The sequence below is a fragment of the Pseudonaja textilis genome, chromosome 3 (genome assembly GCF_049901715.1).
Source record: "Pseudonaja textilis isolate UNSWEBS1 chromosome 3, rPseTex1.2, whole genome shotgun sequence".
In the NCBI taxonomy this organism is placed as follows: Eukaryota; Metazoa; Chordata; class Lepidosauria; order Squamata; family Elapidae; genus Pseudonaja; species Pseudonaja textilis.
Genome location: NC_141992.1, coordinates 198,255,279 through 198,281,262, shown reverse-complemented (window position 1 = coordinate 198,281,262; position 25,984 = coordinate 198,255,279). Strand labels below are relative to the sequence as shown.

Genomic DNA, 25,984 nt, shown 5'->3' with positions numbered 1-25,984 from the left:
TACTAGCCAATCGGATCAGTCTGCGGTGACCAATCACGATCTGCAATTCGCGGGCCAATCAGAGTTGCAGGCTTTCGAGCCTGCTAGTCCAGAACAGAAATGGTGGTAGATTTTAGGAGAAACCCTCCTATACGTCCACCACTTACAATACTAGACAACACTGTATGAACAGTGGAGACCTTCAAACTTCTATAATATCACATGACCTAAAATGGACACCTAACACCTAACATCAAAAACGTCATCAAAAAAGCCCAACAAAGCATGTTTTTTCTGCCCCAACTCAGAAAGCTCAAACTGCCCAAGGAGATGCTGATCCAGTTCTACAGAGGAATGATGGAGTCTGTCGTCTGTCTGGTTTGGTTCTGCAACCCAACAGGACAGACACAGACTCCAGAGGGTAATTAGGACTGCAGAAAAGACAATTACTACCAACCTGCCTTCCACGGAGGACCTGTATCCTGCACGAGTCACAAAGAGGGCTGTGAAAATATCTACAGACCCCTCACATCCCGGACATAAAGTGTTTCAACTCCTTCCCTCAAAACGACGCTATGGGGCACTGCACACCAGAACAACTACACACAGGGACAGTTTCCCCACAAACACCATCACTCTGCTAAACAATTAACACTGTCAACTTATTTACTAAGACTGTATTACTATTATTCCTCTTACCTTTCCTAGTACCTATCTCTTCCCACTTATGACTATAAGTGTGTTGTTTGTATCTTTACAATTTATATTGTTTTGTTTCCTAGTATGATTTGATTGCTTATTTAGTAACCTATGACTATCACTAAGTGTTGTATCTTATGATTCTTGATGAATGTATTTTATTTTTTTCCTTATGTCCACTGAGAGCATTTGCACCAAAGACAAATTCCTTGTATGTCCAATCACACCTGGCCAATAAAGAATTCTGTTCTATTCCATTCCATTCCAATCCCATCCAATTTCTATTCTATTCTATTCTAATTTCTATTCCAATTTCTATTCTATTCCATTCCATTCTCCCTACCCTTCACTTATACTGAGAGTATTTGCTCCAAGACAAATTCCTTGTGTGTTCAGTCACGCTTGGCCAATAAAGAATTCTATTCTATTCCATTCCATTCCAATCCCATCCAATTTCTATTCTATTCTCTTCCTATCCCAATTTCTATTCTATTCCATTCCATTCTCCCTACCCTTCACTTATACTGAGAGTATTTGCACCAAGACAAATTCCTTGTGTGTTCAATCACGCTTGGCCAATAAAGAATTCTATTCTATTCCATTCCACTCCACTCTATTCCATTCCATATTTTCTATTCTATTCGAATCTGTTCTATTCCACATTTTCTATTCTATTCTATTCTATTCTATTCTATTCTATTCTATTCTATTCTATTCTATTCTATTCCTTACTCTGTTCTGCTCTGTTCTGTTCTGTTCTACTCTACTCTACTCTACTCTACTCTATTCCACTCCATTCCATTCCATATGTTTTATTCCATTCCATTCCAATTTCTATTCTATTCCGATTTCTATTCTTTTCTAAAAGGCCCTGGCGGAATGCACATCCGGGATGGATCCGGATACCTGGAACGCTTATCACATCGTCAGCAACCGAGCCCGGGCCGTCTGCTACGCCACCCGCCAGATGCAGTTCAAGCGCCGGGCGGAGCATACCGTGAACACCCTGGTCTCCACCGCCGTCAGCCAGCTGGAGGCGATGAAAACGCTCAAGGTTCGGATCGGACCAACTGTTGTGTTCCTCAGTTTTGGTCTGGAGATTGGTATGTGTATGTGTGTGTGCGTGTGTGTGTGTGCTGGGGTGAATGTCGAAACTGGCGGCGTTCAATTTCACAACATAAGGTGCTGTTTTTTTTTTTTTCAACTGGACTTCCTTGTTTTTCTTTTTGAAGACTTTTCACTTCTCATCCGAGAAGCTTCTTCAGCTCTGCCTGGATGACAGGGAACGGAAGGATTTGTACTCCTTGCAGACAAAGCTGGTCATTTGCGTTCTTTTAGCGAGCCGTTGAGGCCGCCTGGAGGTTTATCTGGGTCCTCAGGATGACCTGAGTAGTGCAAATGGTTCCTGTGGTCTGCAATTACTAAAGAACTAGGAACACTACTCAGCTGACCCTGAGAAAACACAGGTAAACCTCCAAGTGCCCTCAACGACCCTCTAAAAGGATGCAAATGACCAGCTGCCTGCAAGGAGTATCAATCCTTCCATTCCCCACCATCCAATCAGAGCTGAAGAAGCTTCTCAGATGAGAAGCGAAACGTCTTCAAAGAAAAAAACCTCAGAAAGTCCAGTTGCCTCCTGAAAAAAGCACTTTGAGGACAACCATGACCTGGATAACTGAGAATCTCTATAGACTTTTATTCCAAGCTAACGTTGAGTTTTCTGGGCAGCCTTTACCAGCCCAGGTTCGAGACCCGAGCTCCACACGACCGGGCGAGCTCCCATTGGTTGCCTCAGCTCCTGCCCATCTAGCAGTTCGAAAGCATGCGAATGCAAGTAGATAAATAGGTACCACTTCGGTGGGAAGGGAACAGCATTCCTGTCCACGTGATTGGTGCAAATCGTATGTTGTAGACTGGAGATAGATGATGTCACATCCCTCCCCATCTGTTGAGGGAGGGCCGTTCAGTGTGGACACAGATGGCCTCTTCGATCCCTCTTTCAAACCAGCAGTCCTCTCTGTCCAAAAGGTGGACTTTGCTGTCTTCCAAAGAGTGGCCTTTGTCTTTGAAATGCTGATGGAAGTGCTGAATTGTCTGCCCTTGTTGGAATCTGATTCTGAGGGGGAGATTGAGGAGCTGACAGGGAGTGGGAGTGTGGCTCTGGTGGCTGTGGAGGAAACTGGGGAAGGGCACAGTCCGGCTGGGCATTCAGAGGAAGACCCAGGGCCACCCATTTCATCCTAGGGTGTGCAGGGAGGAATGGAGAAGAGAGCAACATGGCTTACAGGGGAGGAAAGGGCCCTGATCCCTTTCATTAGTTGCAGCTGGGAGAACAGGGGCATTTGCACACGACTCCTTGCTGGAAGCAAAGCGTGCATTATCTTGGTCAAGGCTTATCTGAGCTTTGGCGTCCTCCCAACTGTGGTTGCTGCAAGTTATCTTGTGGAAGTCTGCAATTTATCATCCTGGCCTGCCAGGTTAACGACTTCAGCATGGTTTGTGTTGGTTTTTTTAAATTTCTAATTATCTTTACTTTGGGTTCGGACTGCATTTACTCCATTTGCAGACTGTTTTTGGAAGAGTTTGATATCCAGCCAAGGATAACTGGACATTGACACCCAAGTTGGAGGCCTTAAAGGGAATTTATTCTACTTTTGTGACTTTTTTATTTTTGTGTCATCCCCTGGGTCATTACCCTTGTCCTGGTGGGTTTGTTCTATGTTACACCATGCGATTGTGAGGTGGCTGTTTTGTTTCCCCAGTGTACAGATCTGCGCATAGCTCGCTGCACTGTACTGCTCATACCCCACGTTCCTCAGTTTGTGTCTGGGTGTTTTATCCCTGGGGTGGACAAGCTGCTGGCTTAGTGTAGTCTTGGGTTTGAAATTTGCACGTGTGTTGTGTCAGCTGAAGACCCTCCTGAGCTTTTCCGGTATTCCAGCGACTTATGGAATGACAAGAAAGTCCAGTTTTTTCCCTCTTGAAAAATAAATAAAAATAAAGCACCTTTGGGACAGCCATGACCGAGAATCTCCACAGTCAATTTCACAACGATTTCAAAATATATACAGGTAGTCCTCGACTTACGGCCACAATTGAGCCCACAATTTCTGCCGTTAAGTGGGACATTTCCTAAGTGAGTTTTATTATTGCGTTTTGTCATGTCACTGCAGTGGATAAGTTCGTAACCCGGTTGTTAGGTGAATCTGGCTTCCTCGCTGGTCAGAAGGCCGCAAAAGGGGATCACGTGACCCCTGGAATACTGCAATCGCCATAAATATGAGTCAGTCCCCCAGTGTTGGTTGCCAAGCATCCAAACTTGGGTCACGTGACCATGGGGATGCTGCCAAGGTCGTAATTGTGGGGGGAAAAAAAACAAAACCCACGTACAATTCCCTGTTGGAATCTGATTCAGAGGGGGAGGCTGAGCAGCTGAAAGGGAGTGTGGCTCCATTGGCTGTGGAAGAAATTGGGGAAAGGCAAAGTCCAGCTGGGCAGAGTAGGGGAGGTAGAACAAGGAAGAGGGAATTCAGAGGAAGACCCAGGCCCACCCCTTCTTCATCCTAGGGGAGAAAGGGAGAAAGGAGCAACGTGAGTTCCATGGCTTACAGGGGAGGAAAGGGCCCTGAGTCCCTTCATTAGCTGCAGCTGGGAACTCAGTGTTTAAAAAGGGAAGCTGCGTGCAGCAAAGTTGCTGGAAGCAAACCGTGAGTTATCTTTTTTTGTCGAGGCTTATCTGGGTTCCTGGCGTCTTCCCAACTGTCTGTGTGTTTTGCTGGCCTTTCACGTCTGCAGTTCCTTCTCCTATCCCGTCCAGATAATTGCTGCAGCGTGGTTTGTGTGGATTTTTAGTTACAGTTTATATGTACTTTGTTTTCGGGCTGAATTTCCTCCACTTCAAGGCTGTTCTTGGGAGAGTTTTTTTCTCCCAGCCGAAGGTAACTGGACATGCGGGGGGCAGTGTTGGAGGTATTAAAGGGACTTTTCTAACTTACGTGACTGCGTTGGCTTTGTGCCCCGACCTGGGTCGTTACAGACGCTAAGGACTTCTACTCCCCCTCCCCACCTGAAAAGAAATATCTTCCAAATCCAAAACATAAGCAGAGGAGAGGAGTTTCAGTTTCCCAGCCCCATGTAGCTTTAGTCCAGAGCAGTTGAGCTAAGCCACGCCCAGGCTCCTTGCTGTCTCCTTCTTGCTCACACAGCAAATACTCTTTTCAGTTTCCAAACAGCCCTCAACTCTCTCAGGACGCTAGCCAGATGAATACCTATGGATGCTGGTAGGCAGAGGCGGAATTTGCCCCCGCACCACTAAAGCTAAGCCCGATCACATAGTTTCTCGTAGCGAAGCGCGGCTCCCGAGCTAGCGCTGAATAAAACTAAATTGTGTACGACGAAAAGGAAGTTCAAACTTGTCTCGTGAGCCTTTTTTGTTTGTTTGTTTTTCATTGTTGTTCCTATGTTGTTGTATTATTATTTTTTTTCTCCCTCCCTCCCATGACAGAGGAGCCAGGAGGAGCTGAAGCTGCTCACCTCGGAGTCCCTGCAACGCGTCGTTAGCGCCCAGGAGGAGCTGCTCACCCGGCAAGAGACGCTGCGAGACGGCCAGGCGCAGATGGAGGACTCGCTGTCCAGCAACCTGGAGCACCTGGTGCAGGAGAAGGCCCTGATTGCCAGTGGGCAACGGCAGGTGGCCGATCTCCTGGAGGGCATCACACGCAGGATGGGTGAGAGAGCGAGCGGCGAGGATTCCCTCCCGCCCATCCCCGGGCACCTCCAGCCTTCCTCAGCTTTACGACCACGATTCGGCCTCCGAACGTCCATGGGCTAAGCCGGCGGTCGCCAACCGGTGGTCCCGCGAGAAAACGTTGCAGAGAAATTATTTGCCTTTTTTTCTTTACATTCGCGTTTATTCTTTATTGGCCATTTTTCTTTATATTTAGGGGCCCCCCTGGGCCGGAATCATGCAACGAACGTTTGTGTGGCTGCAGAGAGTTTTCCTCTTTTGGGGGAAGGGGGGGTTATGCAGAGTGAAGCGGGCAGAACTTCCAGAACTCTGGGTCTGCTTCAGTCTCTCGGGGCAAGGCTTTGGGGGAAGGCTGGAGGGAAGGGATGCTGGGGGTGAAGAGCTAGAGGGTGGTGTATATATATATATATATATATATATATATATATATATATATATATATATATATATATATATATGATCTTGTACGTGTTCTGATTGGTTGGGGTTCTGTTCTGTGTTGGTTGGAGCGTTTCTGTTCAGGTGGGGCTTGGCTGTCGGTAGTCTTAGTTGCTGGGGATTTGAGCTGTGAGTTGTGATCTTGCTGTTTAATTAATTAATATATTTAATATATTTAATATATTAAGTTTAATATATATATATATATATATGTTTTCTGAGGTTCAATTTGTATGTGATCTTGGTTGTTCGGTTTTCTCCGCGAAGATGTATCTAGGCAACGTCGATGAAGTCTCATTCATCATCTTCAGGCTTCTGTCTCCGGCTCTGTGCTTCTCAGAGTGATGTGAGATTGCAGCTGCTTCCTCCTTTTAACTGCCAGTGGGGTGGGACTTGATTGGGTGGGGGCTTGGCTGTGTTCTGATTGGGTGGGGGTGTGTTCTCATTGGTAGGGGGTTTGGCTGTGTTCTGATTAGTTGGGGGTTGGCCGTGTTCTGATTGGTTGGAGGCGTGTTCTGTTCAGGTGGGGGCTTGGTTGTGCTCAGGTTAGTCTTAGTTGCTGGGGGATTTGAGTTGGTGAGCTGTGATCTTGCTGTTTGGCTTCGAGTTCGTGGTCGTGCTGCATCTTCATAGTGGGTGTCGGTTTGCTTCATGTATGGCTCGGAGGGGTTTGAAGTGGGTAGTGATGCAGCTGCAGTATATATACTGGTGGTTCAGAGGTGCTATATTTTCCCCCCCCCCCCCCCCCCCCCTCAGACGGCCCCCCCCCCCAAAAAACCAAAACAAAAAAAAGAGAAAGCCCCACCCCCCCCCCCCCCCCCCCCCCCCCCCCCCCCCCCTCGTTTCTGACGGTTCCCATGTGGCTCCCAGCGGATTGGCTGGGTCTGTGTTGGCGAACCTATGGCAGGCGTGCCGGAAGCGGCGCGCTGAACCATTTTCCCCAGCAGGTGGGAGGTTGTCCAGAAGAGCCTTACCGCACACGCATGCGCACACATGTTCTCTGGGCTTGGTAGTTTTCTTGCAGACCTTTCATGACCCAACTCAGAAACTTCATCAGTGCTTAGAAGGGACAGGGGTTTGGAGAGAGCAGGAGGAAGAGGAGGAAGAGGAGGAGGGCTGTAGGATCCTTGGTGCTTTCTGAGCTTGGCTGTTTTCTTGCAGATGTTTGAGGGTTTCAGTCAGGTAGCATTATTAGCGTTAGAAGCATGGGCAATTTGCACTTTCCAGCAGTGATGACGTTACCTAGTTGGGTCATGAAAGGTCTCTAACAAAACAGCCAAGCTCAGGGAGCATTATGGACGCCACAGTCGTCCTCCTCTTCCTCCCTTCTTTTTCCCCCTTTTCCTCCACTCCACAAATCCCACTTCCTGCTAGCACTGATGATGGTACCTAGTTGGGTCATGAAACGTCTGCAAAAACAACAACAGCCAAGCTCAGAGATTACCTCCATGGTCTTCCTCCTCCTCTCCAGAAACCCCCCTCCCTTCTAGCACTAATATTATCTGGTCAGGTAATGAAAGATCTTCAAAACAACCAAGCTCAGAGAACCCTAAGCTGCCAATATTTTTCTATTGGCAACCCTGGAATTCGAATCCAGGGAAGAAAAGGTGTTTGCAGGATGAAAGGTGACCAAGGGGATAGGTTAGGTGTCTTCAAACACCGGTTGAAGAAGCTTTTCATGATGACCCAAGAGCAATGACTCTCAACTTACCTTGGGCAACTGGACCTTGTGTGTTCTGCAGCCCAAATGTGTTGCCACCGACCGTTGGAACAACACGGCCTCTGTTTCTCTTCTCGCAGAAAATGTCAGCAGTCATCTGAACCAGCAGGATGTGGAGCTTCAAGAAGGGCACCAGTCCATCCTGAGGGACCTGGGTCAAGTCCAAAAAAGGGCTCAAGACGTCTACTCCAAAATAGGTTTGTGGTAGGAGCGGTTCCAAATCCATTCCTCTCAAGCTTAGCACTGATGATGCTACCTAGTTTGGTAATGAAACGTCTGCAAGAAAACCACCAAGCTCAGAGCACCAAGGCCCTACAGTCCTCCTCCTCCTCCTCCTCCTCCTCCTCCTCCTCCTCCTCCACAAACCCCTCTCCCTCCTAGCACTGATGAAGTTTAGTTGGGTAATGACACATCAAGCACTCCATACTTTTCTTCCTCTTCCTCCTCCCTCCAGTCCATGAACCCTCCTTCCTTCTACCACTGATGATGTTACCTAGGTTGGTCATCAAACATCTGCAAGAAAATAACCGAGATTAGAGAGCACCAAGGACTCCACCCAATCTCCTCCTCCTCTTCCTCTTCTCTGCCAATCCTACTCCCTTCTAGTTCTAAAGATATTACCTACTAACATCTGCAAGAAAACCACCAAGCTTAGATAGCACCAAGGCCCTACAGTTCTACTCCTCCTCCTCCTCCTCCTCCACAAACCCTTCTCCCTTCTAGCACTGATGATGTTTAGTTGGGTAATGACACATCAAGCACTCCATACTTTTCTTCCTCTTCCTCTTCCTCCTCCCTCCAGTCCATGAACCCTCTTCCCTTCTACCACTGATGATGTTACCTAGGTTGGTCATCAAACATCTGCAAGAAAATAACCAAGATTAGAGAGCCCCAAGGGCTGCGTACACCTCCTCCTCTTCCTCTTCTCTGCCAATCCTACTCCCTTCTAGTTCTAAAGATGTTACCTAGTTGGGTAATAAAACATCTGGAAGAAAACCACCAGGCTCAGAGAGCACCAAGGCCCTACAGTTCTTCTCCTTCTATCACTCCTCTTTTTTCTTCTCTTCTTCTCGGCCAGCCCCACTCTTCCCCTTCTGAAGATGTTACCTACTTGCGGGAATGAAACAAACCCCCCACCAAACTCACCAAGGACCCCACAGTCGCTCTCATTCCTACGCAGTGTGGTGGTAAGGATGGAAGTCTACCACGCTTGCAAGAAACTTAAGGTCGGAGAACACTCAGCTGAGTTGAGGCCCGCTTGCCTTTCCACCGGGCCTGACACCTTCTTTCTCTTCTTCCAGATACTAACATGGGCTTGTTCCTGGCCTATCAGAAGCAAACCGCCTTGTACCATGATGAGTTACTGGAGAAACTGAGGAAGATGAACAAGACTTTTGGGCTGGTCCTTCAAACCATGGAGCAGATGGAGACCAAGGTGGAAGGGCGATTACAGCACATCCAGAGATTCATAACCTGGGCAGGTAAGGTTACCTGTGAGCAACAGGCCTGCAATCAGTTGAAAAAAGGCACAGAAACCACAGGATGTGTCATAGAAGACAACATGGCCGCTACCACGGCACAACTGAAGCTCCACCTGGGTTTGTGTGTGTGGTGACAACCTCACTGAAAGGAAAGTTATTGTTACTTATTAATTAATAAGTCCTTATTAATTATGTAATCTACAAGAGATAAGGAATACTTGCCAGTTATTATTTATTATTGTTTATTATGAAATATCCAATCTGTTATCGAATGTAATAGAAAGAAATATGTATATTTTTCTATTTACACATTTTTTATTTCTGTATAATTGTATGTTTGTGTTTTTTCTAATTTTTTGTAAATAAAATATATTTTTTTAAAAAAAAATTTAAAAGGAAAGTTATCTCTCTGATATACCTACATCATTTTTTTCCCCCTCCACCTTGGCAACTTGGAGGTGTTTGGATTTTAACTCCCAAAATTTCCTCAGCTAGCATTCCTACGCTGCCATGGAGGGGAATCACTGATGTACAATTTTGGTTGGTTTCCTGAAAACCCGCCTTAGATTCAAAAACAAAAGAGTTGAATTAATAAGGGAAGTTAGACACACACACACACACACACACACAGTGCTTTATAATCCAACATTGTTCAAATATTTTCAAAGGAACAAGAAGGAATACATCATCACCAAACCATCTTTCCAGATTCTAAGGTTCCATGAAAAAGAACGCCCATGTACAATGTGGACAAACACACAAGCCGTTTGTAGCTGGCTACACTGCACACAGATACCCTAGCGTAGTGCAAACTACCCTAGCTATACTACACAGCACTAGCACAGATAACGTTGCCAAATTTGCTAATGTTTACAAGAAAACAATCTAGCTCAGAGATCACCAAGAACCCACAGTTGTTGTAGTTGTCCCCTTCTTTACAAACCCTACCCCCTTTCAGCACTGATTGTGTTACCTAGTTGGGTATTGAAACGTCTGCAGGAAAACAACCAAACTCAAAGAGAACCAGGGACTCCTGCTCCTCCCCCCTTTCCTCCTTGTCCTCCTCCTCCTCTTCCTCCTCCTCCTTTTGCAAATCCTACCCCCTTGCAAACACTGATGATGTTACCTAGTTCGGTAATAAAATGTCTGCAGAAAAACAACCAAACTCACGGAGAATCAGGGACTCCACAATCCCCTTCCTCCTCCTCCCCCTTTCCTCCTTGTCCTCCTCCTCTTCCTCCTCCTCCGTTTGCAAATCCTACCCCCTTTGAACACTGATGATGTTACCTAGTTTGGTAATGAAACATCTGTAGGAAAACAACCAAGCTCAGAAAGCACCAGGGACTCCACAGTTCTCCTCCTCCTCTTCCTCCTCCTCCTCTTCTTTGCAAACCCTAACCCCTTCGAGCACTGATGATGTTACCTAGTAGGGTCATGAAACGTCTGCAAGCAAAACCACGAGAGCGAAGAGGCTTTGCAGGTGGGAAAATATTATTTAGGACCTTCTCAATCCCACTGGCTTAGTTTCCTGACCTCCCAAAGTTTATGTGTGGCTCTTGAGATACTACGCCAAAATCCCACACGGCAACCCCGATGAAAAAAAACACGTTGTGTCTCTCCTGTGTTTTGCAGGGTTCAGCTTGAGCGCTGTCTCTACCTGTCTCCTGCACCTGGTCTACTTCCTCCTGGCTGCCCTCCTCATGACTTTCCTGCAAGTCCCTGGGGCCTCCCGTGCCTTTCTGCTGGTCGTGGTGGTGGCGAACGCCCTCTCGGAGCTCCACCACACCGTCTCCTTGGGGTTCAAGTCCCTCACCAGCCTCTTGGCATTGTCCGTGGCAGGCAAGTTGGCAGGGTTTCGAGACAGGGTTTGTCTGGTTTCGGCCTGGCCCAGTGGTGGCTAACCTTTTTGGGATCCTGTTAATCAACCTTTGCCGGGCTCTTGGGCTTGAGCCAAGAATTTGGCAGTGGGGCATACCTGGTTACGTCTTCCGGAGACCTCAGGTGAGTGGGTGGGAAATCGATCTGATGTTTTCAGAGCAGTTAAAGCCCCCGTGGTTGAGTGTAGGATTACAGACTCAACATTTTAAGAAGGCTAATCAATCGGTGTTAGATTTCTTTAGCTATCGACATAGACACGTTTGATTTTTTTAATGAGATTTTTTTTTAAAAAAAATCTGGCCTTGATTGTTTTTATAAATAACTCAAGGCTGCAAACATGTTTAATACTCCTCCCTATTTTCCCCACAATGACGACAACGATCTTGTTAAGGAGGGCTGGGCTTTGAGAGAGGGAGAGAGGGAGACTGGTTCAAAGTCACCCAGTTGGACTTCATGGCTAAGGCCGAATTAGAACTCACAGTCACCTGGTGAACGGCCTGAGGTCACCCAGCCAATTTTCAGGTTTAAGGTTGGTCTAGAATTCACCGTCTCCCGGTCATTGGCCCTAAGGCACCCAGTTGATTTTGTGCCTAAGGCAGGACTAGAACTCACCGTCTCCCAGTGATTGGCCCAAAGGCACCCAGTTGATTTTGTGCCTAAGGCAGGACTAGAACTCACCGTCTCCTGGTGATTGGCCCAAAGTCACCCAGTTGATTTTGTGCCTAAGGCAAGACTAGAACTCACTGTCTCCCAGTGATTGGCCCAAAGTCACCCAGTTGATTTTGTGCCTAAGGCAGGACTAGAACTCACCGTCTCCTGGTGATTGGCCCAAAGTCACCCTGTTGATTTTGTGCCTAAGGCAGGACTAGAACTCACCGTCTCCTGGTAATTGGCCCAAAGTCGCCCAGTTGATTTTGTGCCTAAGGCAGGACTAGAACTCACCGTCTCCTGGTGATTGGCCCAAAGTCACCCAGTTGATTTTGTGCCTAAGGCAGGACTAGAACTCACCGTCTCCTGGTGATTGGCCCAAAGGCACCTAGTTGATTTTGTGCCTAAGGCAGGACTAGAACTCACCGTCTCCTGGTGATTGGCCCAAAGGCACCTAGTTGATTTTGTGCCTAAGGCAGGACTAGAATTCACCGTCTCCTGGTGATTGGCCCAAAGTTACCCAGTTGATTCTGTGCCTAAGGCAGGACTAGAACTCACCGTCTCCCGTGATTGGCCCAAAGTCATCCAGTTGATTTTGTGCCTAAGGCAGGACTAGAACTCACCGTCTCCTGGTGATTGGCCCAAAGTTACCCAGTTGATTCTGTGCCTAAGGCAGGACTAGAACTCACCGTCTCCTGGTGATTGGCCCAAAGTCACCCAGTTGATTTTGTGCCTAAGGCAGGACTAGAACTCACCGTCTCCTGGTGATTGGCCCAAAGTCACCCAGTTGATTTTGTGCCTAAGGCAGGACTAGAACTCAGCGTCTCCTGGTGATTGGCCCAAAGTCATCCAGTTGATTTTGTGCCTAAGGCAGGACTAGAACTCACCGTCTCCCGGTGATTGGCCCAAAGTCACCCAGTTGATTTTGTGCCTAAGGAAGGACTAGAACTCACCATCTTCCGGTGATTGGCCCAAAGTCACCCAGTTGATTTTGTGCCTAAGGCAAGACTAGAACTCACCGTCTCTGGTGATTGGCCCAAAGTCACCCAGTTGATTTTGTGCCTAGGGCAGGACTAGAACTCACCGTCTCCTGGTAATTGGCCCAAAGTCACCTAGTTGATTTTGTACCCAAGGCAGGACTAGAACTCACCGTCTCCCGGAGATTGGCCCAAAGTCACCCAGTTGATTTTGTGCCTAGGGCAAGACTAGAACTCACCGTCTCCTGGTGATTGGCCAAAGGCACCCAGCTGGCTTTCATGCCCAAAAGCAGGATTAGAACCAAAAACTAGAAGTTTGAAAAGTGAATTCCAGATGGGCTGGAAACCGAAGGAACAACGTTTTTCATGTCCTCCTTCCTTGCAGTCAACCTACTCCTAGAAAGAATCTGCCGCCATGCTCTCAAAGACAGGCAATGGAGACCCCTCCAGGCGCTTCCCCACAAGGCTCCAGAGACCCCCGCTTGCAAAGGGGGGCTTAAGCCAGCCAAGCGCTGCCGAGTTACCTCCACTCCGGATAGGTAGGAAAACGGGAGGCGAGAATGCACCGGTTGTAATTTTCGTAAACTTCTAGAGTTTGTTGCTGAACTGCACGCTCCGTCGCCTGTATAAGTCAGCCTTAGCATTGGCACTGAAAGAATTCTACGGCCTTGGGGTTGTAACCGTTCAGTTTGCGTCCGACTCTTGGAGATTTTACAAGCCAGGGCTCTCCATGCTGCCCTGTGAAGGCTGGTTTGTTTCAGTTGTTGGATGTCCATTAGAGTCCTTGGATATGAGATGGGTGACAAATAAATTTGATAGCTTGGATGGATGGATGGATGGATGGATGGATGGATGGATGGATGGAGAGATAGAGATAGAGAGATAGGTAGAGAGAACAGCTAGATAGGTAGGTAAGGTAGGTAGGTAGGTAGGTAGGTAGATGTATGATGGATGGATGAATGGATGGATGGATGGATGGATAGATAGAGATAGGTAGAGAGAATAGATAGGTAGAAAGATAGATAGATAGATAGATAGATAGATAGATAGATAGATAGATAGATGATAGGGAGAGAGTTGATATATGATAGGAAGAGAGATAAATGATAGATAGAGATAGAGTGATAGAAAGTGATAGGATAGAGGGATAGATAAAAGATGAATAGGAAAGACAGATGAGATGGGTAAATGAATGATGGACAAATAGATGAAAAAAAGAGATACATAGATTAGATAGAATGTATATTAGAATGTATTAGATAGATAGAATGTATTAGATAGATAGAAATATATATATATATATATGTATATGTATATGTATATATATGGCATTCAGCTTTGTTCGGGTATTTTCCCGTCATTGTAGTTATGCTTTTAAAGTTGTAGCAATGTTTCAGCCGAATCTCATCTGCCATCATCATTACAGAAGCCTGATGACGGCAGATGAGATTCTGCCGAAACGTTGCTACAACTTTAAAAGCACAACTACAATGACGTGTTTTCTTAAGTTTTGCGGGTACTTACATGTATGGCATTCAGCTTTGTTCGGTATTTTCCCATATGCCGAACAAAGCTGAATACCTATACATACATCATACATACATACATACATACACACACACACACACACACACACACACAACACACACACATATAGATATAGATGATATAGATAGATGAAAGACATAGACCGACTAAATAAATGATTCATAGATGATACAAATAGACAGCTAAATAGAAATGAATGGATGATAGATAGATGGATAGATAGATGATAGCTAAATGATATATGATAGATAGATAGATAGGTAGATAGATTCAGTTCTTTTTCAGAAGAAGCTTCTTAGATGAGGAAAACACCTTCAAGGAAAAACAAAGTCCTGTTGTCTTTTGAAAAAGCATCTTTCGGACAATTCTACTGCAAGCTTCTGAAAAACGGGTCTGCCACTTAAAACGATGGGTGATATTTTCCAAGCTGCTTGCAAAAATCCTGGAAATGCAGCAACCGAAACCCGTTCTTAGTTCCCCTTTGTCTTCGTTCCTCTTTGCAGAGAAGATGAGGTGGGCCTCTTGGATGAACTGGAGAAGCTGGAAGAGGTGAGCTACCTGTCAGGTGAGCAAGTCTGCTGGGATGGAGGTGCGGACTGAGGGTCTTTAGGGGGTTGGGGTGGGGTGGGGGGCTGAGAGGTGCTCTCAGGACAGTTGTGACCAGCAAGTTAGCTGCAAAGGTTTGACATGCAAAATGGCGTTTTAATGATTTGTGCAGAACTATTGTTACTTTCATACAGCTGGTGGTGGCTTATTGGTTAGAATGCAGTATTGCAGGCTAATTCTGCCTATTGCCAGGAGTTCGATCCTTGATTTGATTTGATTTGATTTGATTTATTTGATTTATCAATCGCTTACAAGATAATAGGTATAAGCATATACGTAGTTATGAATACATGAAATGGGTACATATATAAGAAAAATAAAAGAAACAAAATGACAGGGACGGTAGGCACGTTGGTGCGCTTATGCACGCCCCTTACAGACCTCTTAGGAAAGGAGTGAGGTCAGTAGTAGACAGTTTAAGGTTAAAGTTTTTGGGCTTTGGGGAAGAAACCACAGAGTGAAGTAGAGTATTCCAGACATTGACCACTCTGTTGCTGAAGTTGTATTTCCTGCAATCAAGTTTGGTGCGGTTAACCTTGAGTTTGTATCTATTGTGTGCTCTTGTGTTGTTATGGTTGAAGCTGAAGTATTCATTGACAGGTAGGACATTGCAATGTATGATTTTATATACCATACTTAGATTAGACCAAAGACGGCATAATTCAAGGTTTTCTAGGTCTAGAATTTCAAGTCTGGTGGCATAAGGTATTCTACAACAAGTAGAGGAGTGGAGAATTCTTCTTGTGAAATATTTCTGGACTTTCTCAATTGTGCTAATATCAGATACGTAATGTGGGTTCCAGACTGATGAGCTGTATTCGAGTATTGGCCTAGCAAATGTTTGGTATGCTCTAGTTAGTAGTGTGATATTACCAGAGAAAAAGCTACGTAGGATTAGGTTCACAACTCTTAATGCCTTTTTGGTTATGTAGTTACAGTGGGCTCTAGCACTTAGATCATTTGAGATGAGTACTCCAAGGTCCTTTACAGAGCTTGGATCATCAACAAGGTCTTGACTATTCAGCTTGTATTTTATTTTCTGATTTTTTTTGCCAATATGTAAGACAGAGCATTTATTTGTTGAGATTTGAAGTTGCCATTTGTTTGACCATTCTTATACATAGTCAAGATCTTTTTGAAGGGTAGCAGTATTGTCTGTGGTATTGAACAGCTTTACATCATCAGCGAAGAGAATGCAGTTGCTCTTACTATGATCACAGAGGTCATTTATGTAGAGTATGAAGAGAGTTGGTCCTAGAACACTGCCTTGGGGGACACCACTATTGACAGGTACAGAATTTGATAGGACACTCCCAATTTTGACCATTTGTTGTCTGTTTGACAGGAATGCTTCTATCCAGTTATGTAGTTGTCCAGAGATACCATAAGATTTTAGTTTTAAGAGTAGTTTGTCATGTACTACTGAATCAAAGGCTTTACAGAAGTCTATGTAAATTGCATCTATTGTTTTGCCCTGTTCGAGTTGTGTAATCCATATGTTTTTGCAGTGTAAGAGTTGCAGATTACAGGATAGTTTTTTCCTGAAACCAAATTGTTTATTGGAGAGTAGGTTTTTTGTCTCTAAGTGGAGGATAATGGATTGGTTAATAATTGATTCAATGACTTTACAGGGGATGCAGCATAAGGAGATTGGTCTGTCATTTTCAACTAGGCTGTGGTCTCCCTATTTGAAGATGGGGATGACTGTGGCTTGTGACCATAGTTTGGCAAGGAGCCGGTCCTGAAAGATTTTTCAAAGATTATGCTTAGAGGTTTGGCTATGGCAGTGGATAGCTTTTTTAAGAAGTAGGCACATATTCCGTCCGGTCCAATAGATAGAGATGGTTTTAGATTGTGTAGCGCTTTTTCAACATTGTCTTCTGTAAAATCGATATGTATTAGATCACTGTACTTTTGTGTGGTTCGGTTAGGAAATACTGGGCATGATCCATTGCTGTTTACAAATACTGAGCCAAAGAATGTGTTAAAGAGGTTGGCTTTAATGGTGTCATCGTTGCAATCTTTACCATTAGGTCCTATCAGGGGTGGGATGGACCTTGAGTCTTTTAGTTTGTTGTTTACAAAGTTGTAAAAAGCGCGGGTGGAATTGGTGCATAGAAGATTTTCCTCTTGTTTAATGTGATAATTGGTGAATTCAATCTTTATTTGGTGGCATAAATTTTTGTATTGGCTTTTGAAATTGGCAACGTGACCAGATTTGTTTTTCCGCCAGAGTGATCTCTTTTTGGATTGAAGTTTCCTTATTGTTATGGGTAATCTGTTTTTTTTTGTTTTTGTTTTGGGAGTTGTTGTTGGTACATATAGTTTGATGACTCTTTTGACTTCAAGTAAAAATATGTTGTAATGGTCTTCAACAGTATTGCATCCAGCGAATAGAGATTGCCAATCAAGGGATGAGAGATCGTTGTCTATAAAATCATAGTCGCCTTTTTTGAAGTTATAATTGGGGATTACATCATTGTGACGATTTTTGCGTGGGCGTATGTTGAGACAAAAGTCAATCATATTGTGGTCACTGCTGGAAAAGGGTTCTTTAGTTTGTATTCCGTAAATTAAATTTAAACTATTGCAGAAGATGAGATCGAGGCAGTTGTTTAGTCTAGGGTTGTTGGTTACTAGTTGTTCCAGTCCCAGATTTGTAACAGCATTGTAGAAGGTTGCGTGTATGGTTTCAGTTGTACATTCATTTAGGGTCCAGTCAATATGAGGTAGATTGAAATCACCAAGAAAGATAAAATCATGTGGGCAGGTTGCTGCCCATGTTAGTAGTGTATTTAGCTTGTTTACATGTTCGATGTCATAATCAGGTGCTCTGTAACATAGTAAGAATCGAAATGTGATATTTAAGGATAGTTCATAGATGATGATCTCAGGAAGAGCAAGCTCCTGGGTAACTTGGATATTTTTTAGATGTAAGGACTTTTTGTAGAAGATAGCAATACCACCTCCTCTACAAATTTCACGATCGGATCGGTAAACATAGATAGTCTCTTATTGATGGGCTTACTTTTACTTGATCCTGATGGGCTCAAGGTTGACTCAGCCTTCCGTCCTTCCCCAGGTGGGTAAAATGAGGACCCAGATTGTTGGGGGCAAGAGACTGACTCTGTAAACCAGTTAGAGAGGGTTATAAAAGCACTTTGAAGCGGTATATAAGATTTATTGCTAGGTTTGAAGGAAGGGAAGGGAAAGGAAGGAAAGAAGGAAAGTTGGAAAGGAAGGAAGGAAGGAAGGAAGGAAGGAAGGAAGGAAGGAAGGAAGGAAGGAAGGAAGGAAGGAAGGAAGGAAAAAGAAAGAAAAGAAAGAAAGAAAGAAAGAAAGAAAGAAAGAAAGAGAAGGAAGGAAGGAAGGAAGGAAGGAAGGAAGGAAGGAAGGAAGGAAGGAAGATCCATTTTTCACCATCGTAGCTTCTCCCCAGGATCACTTGATCAAAATTCCGACGCTTGGCAACTGACTCATATGTATGACGGTTGCAGCATCCCGGGATTAACCGATCCCCTTTTGCGACCCTTGGCCAAGCAAAGTCCTTGGGGAGGCCAGATTCACTTTACAACCAGGTGACTAACTGATGTTACCTAGCTGGGTAATGAAACGTCTGCAAGAAGACCACCCAACTGAGAGAGCCGCAAGGACCCCACAGGTCTCCTCCTCCTCCTCCTCTCCGCACACCCCTCTCCCTCTAGCACGGACGACATTACCGAACTGGGTAATGAAACGTCTGCAAGAAACTTGTTCGGTTCCTGGAACGCCGAGGAAAAGAATCCCCCGTTTGTCTTTTGTAGATGGGTTCCCCCTGAAAAATGCCGACCCGCCAAAAGAAGGGCACCTCCTTACTTCCACCCAGGGAAGCGGGCAGGAGACCAGAGCACCCGGCCTTTCCTCCCCTGCACCGGCTTTGCGCCGTCTGAATTTGAGCTGTGGCAACAAACCAGAGGTAACCCAGCGGTTGGAGCATGGAGCGTGTGAGAAGGGTCGCTCTCCATTGAGGTTTTTTTTGGGTGGGGGGAATGCAAGCCAGGTTCTCAGGCTGGCTACTGGGGGCGTCGCGGTGCTAAAAAAACTTTACAATGCAGCCCGAGTGATATCTCTTGTGTGTGGGGGATTTTTGTCAAGCCCAGCAACCAAATCCAAGCAGGTAGATCCGTTCTATATTATTGTTAAGGTTGTTAGGGATACACCCTAGCAGGATCTGCAGGGCAGTCAGGCAGGCAGGCAGGCAAAATATGTGAGATAAACGTTTTTGTAGCTTACACTCAGTAAAACAGATACACAGTGCTAATTAAATAGTTTATTCCAGTAAGAGTTATAGCATAGTCAAAACAGTCCATATATCATTCACTAGTTCAGTCCGTCCAGGGATTATTCAGTTGCAAATTCCAGTGATGAAAAAGAGAGGTCAGTACACTTACAAATATCAGTCCGGTGATATATCTCCTCGCAGTAGAGAGATATGAAGAACTCAAAAACTCCTCTCTTCCTTCAGCAACTCTTCAGTAGGGGAAACGCAGCTAACAAACCATCAATGTAATCCAATCCAGTAATTGTCAGTAATTGCCAGGGAATCGTCAGCGTCTCTTGCTCCCTCTTATGGTGGTTTCACACCACACCCAAAATTACATGCTTTGCAGTGTTAAAGTGACACACACTTAAACTAACAATCATAGTTTATATATATTATTTTACCCAAACTACGTTAGGTAACCTATGTTATTCCTAACAAAGGTCACAGGAACAAAACCTTGCAAATTTGACAAAGATTGCGCTTGCAAAAGCTCAAGTCACATGAGGCACAAGCTCCATGGAAACGCTCCATCACCCAAAGATGTTGTCCCAAAGATGTTGTTTTTTTCCCAAAAGGCAACTGGACTTTCTTGGGTTTGCGTTTTGCTTCTCCTCCAAGAAGCTGGAGAAGAACCAAAGAAGCTCCTTGGATGAGAAGCGACAGGTTTCCGAGGAAAAAAAAATCGATGAAAGCCCTTTTGGAAAAGCAAGACCTGCAGTGGCCCAGGGGCAAGAATGCCGTATTGCAGGCTGACTCTGCCGGCTGCCAGGAGTTCGATCCTGACGGGCTCGAGGTTGACTCAACCTTCCGTCCTTCCGAGGTGGATAAAATGAGGAGCCAGTTTGTTGAGAGCAAGAGGCTGGCTTTGTAAACCGCTTAGAGAGGGCTGGAAAGCGGTATATAAGTCTTAAGTGCTATTCCAAGGAAGGAAGGAAAATGGACGAATATTGGAGAGAGGGAGGGATGGAAAGAGAGGAAAAGGAGGGAGGGAGAATAGGAAGGAAGAAAAGGAAAGGAAGGAAGGAAGATGGATGAATATTGGAGAGAGGGAGGGATGGGAAGAGAGAAAGAGGGAGGGAAGGAAGGAAGGAAGGAAGGAAGGAAGGAAGGAAGGAAGGAAGGAAGGAAGGAAGGAAGGAAGGAAGGAAGGAAGGAAGGAAGGGAAGGAAGATGGATGAATATTGGAGGGAGGGATGGGAAGAGAGAAAGAGAGGAGAGAGGAAGGAAGGAAGGAAGGAAGGAAGCATAGTGCTGCAATAGTTAGAAAGCAGTATTGCAGGCTAATTCTGGCCACTGCCAGGAGTTCGATCCTGATCGGCTCAAGGTCGACTCAGCCTTCCGTCCTTCCGAGGTGGATAAAATGAGGACCCAGATTGTTGGGGGCCAGAGGCTGACTCTGTAAACCGCTTAGAGAGGGATGGAAAGCCCTGGGAAGCGGTAGATAAGTCTAAGAGGGCTAGTGCTATCTTGGAGACTCACATGGGCAGCTCATGCGTAAGCCTGCTTGGAGAAGCCCCTGGGAACCAGGCCATCCTATCAAACCAGGGTTCATGTTCTGGGGTGCTGCCTGTTGCGTGACCCTCCCTGGTGTCCATGGAGCTCAGAGGGGTCTTTCCGTCTTTCAATGCCCCCTAACCTGCCAGTGATTAGCTGAGACGGAGCATGGCATCACGTGTCCTTCTTCATTCCCCAACAGGCCACCTTGGAGAAACTATCCAGGCCTCACCTGGGATCAGTGTTCAGCTCATTCACCAACCCACAAGTCTCCTTGGTGAACGATTCCTTGCTCGGCGACGTGTAAGTATGGGAGCCGGCAGTGACCAGTGTGTGAGTCAAAGCAATCTCTCGACCAATGTTCTCTCTGCATCCGTACGTCGTATTAAGCCAAGATCTAACACCGTGATGGCGAATCTATGGCACGTGGGCCACAGGTGGCATGCAGAGCTATTCGTGCGGGCACGCGAGCCCCAGCCAAATGTACCTGCACTGCGCATGCGTGCGCCTCCCAGCTGATTTTGGACCCGCTTGAGGCCATTTTCGCCCTCCCGGAGGTTCGAAGGAAGCCTCTGCAGCCTCGGGAGGCCGAAAAATGGGCCTCTCGGAAATACCGGAAGTGCCAAAACGGGCCCATTTTCAGACTCCCGAAAACAGCCTTCGCTGGGCTCCAGAGGCCCTCTGGAGGCTGAAAACGGGCACTTCAGGTATTTCCGGAAGGCCCGTTTTTCGGCCTCCTGAGGCTGCAGAGGCTTCCCTCGAACCTCCAGGAGGGGGAAAACGGACTCGAAATCAGCTGGGAGGCGCGCGCATGCACAGTGCAGATAAGGGGGCAGGGTGGGGGTGTAGTGTGCGCATGGGCAGGAGGGAGCTGGGGCACATTGCATTCGGCACACCACAACAAAAAGGTTCGCCATCACTGAACTAACAGATAGATGAGCTCACACAGTATATCTGTTTGTCCCCATCCTTTTAATCTCTACACGGCTGCATTCCTGTTTGCACTGTAGCTTTTCAACCAGTTTTGTCTAGTGGCTAAGGCACCTGGTGAGAAAGCTGGAGACTGGGAGTTCTAGACTCACCTTAGGCATGGAAGCCAGCTGGGTGACTTTGGGCCAATCACCCGGAGACTGGGAATTCTAGTTCTGCCTTAGCCACGGAAGCCAGCTGGGTGACTTTGGGCCAATCACCCGGAGACTTGGAGTTCTAGTTTCACCTTAGTCACAGAAGCCAGCTGGGTGACTTTGGGCCAATCACCCGGAGACTGGGAGTTCTAGTTTCACCTTAGTCACAGAAGCCAGTTGGGTGACTTTGGGCCAATCACCAGGAGACTGGGAGTTCTAGTTTCACCTTAGTCACAGAAGCCAGCTGGGTGACTTTGGGCCAATCACCAGGAGACTGGGAGTTCTAGTTTCACCTTAGTCACAGAAGCCAGCTGGGTGACTTTGGGCCAATCACCCGGAGACTGGGAATTCTAGTTCTGCCTTAGTCACAGAAGCCAGCTGGGTGACTTTGGGCCAATCACCAGGAGACTGGGAGTTCTAGTTTCACCTTAGTCACAGAAGCCAGCTGGGTGACTTTGGGCCAGTCACCAGGAGACTCGGAGTTCTAGTTTCACCTTAGTCACAGAAGCCAGCTGGGTGACTTTGAGCCAATCACCAGGAGACTTGGAGTTCTAGTTTCACCTTAGTCACAGAAGCCAGTTGGGTGACTTTGGGCCAATCACCCGGAAACTGGGAGTTCTAGTTTCACCTTAGTCACAGAAGCCAGTTGGGTGACTTTGGGCCAATCACCAGGAGACTGGGAGTTCTAGTTTCACCTTAGTCACAGAAGCCAGCTGGGTGACTTTGGGCCAATCACCAGGAGACTGGGAGTTCTAGTTTCACCTTAGTCACAGAAGCCAGCTGGGTGACTTTGGGCCAGTCACCAGGAGACTCGGAGTTCTAGTTTCACCTTAGTCACAGAAGCCAGCTGGGTGACTTTGAGCCAATCACCAGGAGACTTGGAGTTCTAGTTTCACCTTAGTCACAGAAGCCAGTTGGGTGACTTTGGGCCAGTCACCCGGAGGCTGGGAGTTCTAGTTTCACCTTAGTCACAGAAGCCAGTTGGGTGACTTTGGGCCAATCACCAGGAGACTGGGAGTTCTAGTTTCACCTTAGTCACAGAAGCCAGCTGGGTGACTTTGGGCCAATCACCAGGAGACTGGGAGTTCTAGTTTCACCTTAGTCACAGAAGCCAGCTGGGTGACTTTGGGCCAGTCACCAGGAGACTCGGAGTTCTAGTTTCACCTTAGTCACAGAAGCCAGCTGGGTGACTTTGAGCCAATCACCAGGAGACTTGGAGTTCTAGTTTCACCTTAGTCACAGAAGCCAGTTGGGTGACTTTGGGCCAATCACCAGGAGACTGGGAGTTCTAGTTTCACCTTAGTCACAGAAGCCAGCTGGGTGACTTTGAGCCAATCACCAGGAGACTTGGAGTTCTAGTTTCACCTTAGTCACAGAAGCCAGTTGGGTGACTTTGGGCCAGTCACCCGGAGGCTGGGAGTTCTAGTTTCACCTTAGTCACAGAAGCCAGTTGGGTGACTTTGGGCCAATCACCAGGAGACTGGGAGTTCTAGTTTCACCTTAGTCACAGAAGCCAGTTGGGTGACTTTGGGCCAATCACCAGGAGACTGGGAGTTCTAGTTTCACCTTAGTCACAGAAGCCAGCTGGGTGACTTTGGGCCAATCACCAGGAGATAGGGAGTTCTAGTTTCGCCTTAGGCATGAAAGGCAGCTGGGTGACTTTGGGAAGACTTTGAGAAATCAAGCTAATGGTTGCTTAATTCCTGAGCAGATACCCAGGTGCGATTCTCACGTCCCATTTTCTCCACCGCAGGTCCAGCTGCTCAGCTTCTCCTAGGCCTTTCTGCCAAGGGGTCACCAGGAGCGGTCACCCATGCCGGAAAAAAGCCCTCGCCAACCACGTCTTCTGCCACGTACACGTGGCCGGACACAGCCAGCTGGCTTGATCCAGCAAGGATCTCTCTGCCTTTCCTCCTTGTTGCAATTCTGGCGGACTCAAAGCTTCGGGGCTTCCAAGCCAAGACCCGAAGCCCATTTTCAGGGGAAGAACATTGATCCCCCTTGGTTCAACGTTTGCACGCTGCTGAATAATCTAGTTTCAAATAATGCCCTGATGTATTGGGGTTAAGGACAACGAACGTTCTGCTCCGGTTTTTCATGCCTACGTTTAAACTGAAGGCACTTTTTGAAAAGCGACCGTTTTTCTTAAGAGGCGACATGGCAGCCGTCCCATTTAAACATTTCGTTTTAAACGTTTAAAAAACCCTAAAACTAACCCCTTTTCCCCCCTTGAAGATATAACTTTCCACTTTTGGATATCCTCCTTCACCCACCCCGCAAAAAGAACAACAACAGAAAGAAAATCCAAATTCAGGTATGGTTGGAATCCTGCTCCAATGAGAGTTTCACCTGACGGGGAAATTTTTACCGCTGACCCACCCCAAAAATGCTTGGCTAACAAGTCTATAGTGCCTTCTTTTTAAAAACTTGATAATCGCTCTGTGTGTGTGTGTATGCTGAATAAACATGTTTTTTTATTTTAAATAAATAATAATGCAGCCAAGGCAATAAAGCAATTTTTTTTAAAAAAAAAATCTATTCGCCTTCATTCGTGAAACTCGTGAAAAATAAAATTAAAAATAAAATTCCTGAAAAATAAAAATTAAAACGGCCACAATTGAAACCCACATTTCCGCTGCTCGGTGAGACGTCGGTGGAGTGAGGTTTGCCCCACTTTACGACCTTTCTTCCCACCGTCGTTAAGTGAATCGCTGCGGTTAAATTAGGACAGGCCTTGATGGATGGACCCCCAACTGAGCCCGGAATTTAAAATTGCTAAGAGACATTTGTTAAGTGAATTTTGGTCCCATTTAATGACCTTTCTTGCCCCAATGGTTAAGCGACGGTTAGGGAGTGACACGGTTGTTAAGTGAAATCTGGCTTCCCCTTGGATTTTGCTTGGCAGAAGGTCGCAAAAAGGGACCACACAACTCCGGTGTCGGCTAGCTGTCAGGGCTCTGGCAGTTACCCCCATTTCAATCATAAATCTCTAGCTGAATTTCCAAAACTTAAAACATTTATTAGAAGTAAACATGCCGGCGCTTCCTGGGTGTAGACAACTCTGAGGCACATCATTCATTGTCACCCTTGACCCTGGTTTTCCCTCCACCCGCTGGGTGTGTCGTAATTCATATTCTCCAATGGGACACCTCCATAGCCCAGAGTCCTCAATCATGCTCTCCAGTTAGAATTTTGCCCGGCAGAAACTTCAGTGACCTAGTTACCATCTTTGAAAACATTTATGGAATGCGCATTCGGTTTGCAAACTGCTGCACTGCTCCTCCCTCCCTTTTTGTTGGCAACTCTGAGAAATATTTTATGAGTTGACACTCAAGACACTGCAACTGTCAAAAATGTGAGTCAGCCGTCAAGTGTCTGAAGTTGGATCACATGACCCTGGGGAGGCTGCGACGGTCGTAAGTGAAAAACACCGGTCCTAAGTCACTTTTTTTTTCAGTGCTGCGTTGCAACTTTGACTGGTCACTAAACAAATTGTCTCTATTTTGAATTCAGATCATCTGTACCTTCCTTGTAGGACTTCAGTGTTACCTACCAATCGCGCATCCAAAGGTCGTTACAGATTTTCTCTCCCAAGACTGACTCCTCCGAACAGAAAACAGGTAATCGGAGTTGGAAGGGACCTTATAGGTCATCTAGTCCAACCCCCCGCCCAAGCGGGAGACCCTACACCATTTCTGACAGAGGGGAGTCCATTCTCTTCTTGAAAGTCTCAAGTGATGGCGCCCACACAACTTCTGAGGGCAACTTCTGTTCCATTGGTTGATTGTTCTCACTGTCAGAAAATTTCTCCTTATTTTCAGGTTGAATCTCTCCTTGTTCAGTTTCCATCCATTATTATTCCTTGTCTGGCCTACAGGCGCTTTAGAAAATAACTTGACCCACCCTCCTCTCTGGGGCAGCCCCTCAAATATTGGAAGACTGCTATCATGTCTCCCCTGGTCCTTCTCTTCCCTAGACAAGCCCAGTTCCTGCAACCATTCATTGTATGTTTTAGCCTCCAATCCCCTCATCATCCTGGTTGCTCTTCTCTGCACTCTTTCTAGCATCTCAAGATCTTTTTTATGGTGTGGTGACCAAAACTGGATGCAGTACTCTAGGTGTGGTCTTACTAAGGCTTTACAGAGTGGTATTAGTACCTCCCTTAATCTCGATTGTTTCCCTCTGTTAATGCAATTTAGGATCGCGTTAGCTTTTTTGGCTGCTGCTGCACACTGCTAAACTCCAATTTAGCTGGTTGTCCACTAAGACTCCAAGATCCCTCTCACAGTTCCTGCTATTGAGCCTGGTTTCAGCCAGTCTATAGGTGTCCTTTGGGTTTTTC

General features: G+C 46.2%; 1 protein-coding gene across 2 annotated transcripts in view; it reads left to right on the top strand.

The window, feature by feature from the left end:
- The window catches only part of LOC113453338 (protein brambleberry-like), a 28,433-nt gene extending 4,228 nt beyond the window's left edge, over nucleotides 1–24,205 (top strand). Inside the window, exons 3-12 of one of the 2 annotated variants that reach the window (XR_015743333.1) lie at nucleotides 1,547–1,732; nucleotides 5,183–5,405; nucleotides 7,664–7,780; nucleotides 8,885–9,064; nucleotides 10,697–10,903; nucleotides 12,953–13,106; nucleotides 14,619–14,664; nucleotides 18,525–18,676; nucleotides 20,721–20,821; nucleotides 23,396–24,138. Coding sequence is in view for 1 of the 2 variants with exons in the window: in XM_087931814.1 (XP_087787940.1) it covers nucleotides 1,547–1,732; nucleotides 5,183–5,405; nucleotides 7,664–7,780; nucleotides 8,885–9,064; nucleotides 10,697–10,903; nucleotides 12,953–13,106; nucleotides 14,619–14,680; nucleotides 18,525–18,676; nucleotides 20,721–20,821; nucleotides 23,396–23,528 (1,515 nt within the window). In the remaining variant the exon portion in view is untranslated. Of the gene's footprint in view, nucleotides 1–1,546; nucleotides 1,733–5,182; nucleotides 5,406–7,663; nucleotides 7,781–8,884; nucleotides 9,065–10,696; nucleotides 10,904–12,952; nucleotides 13,107–14,618; nucleotides 14,681–18,524; nucleotides 18,677–20,720; nucleotides 20,822–23,395 lie in introns of both variants that reach the window. The other variant, XM_087931814.1, reaches the window with a different exon arrangement.
- Nucleotides 24,206–25,984: the final 1,779 nt, after the last annotated feature.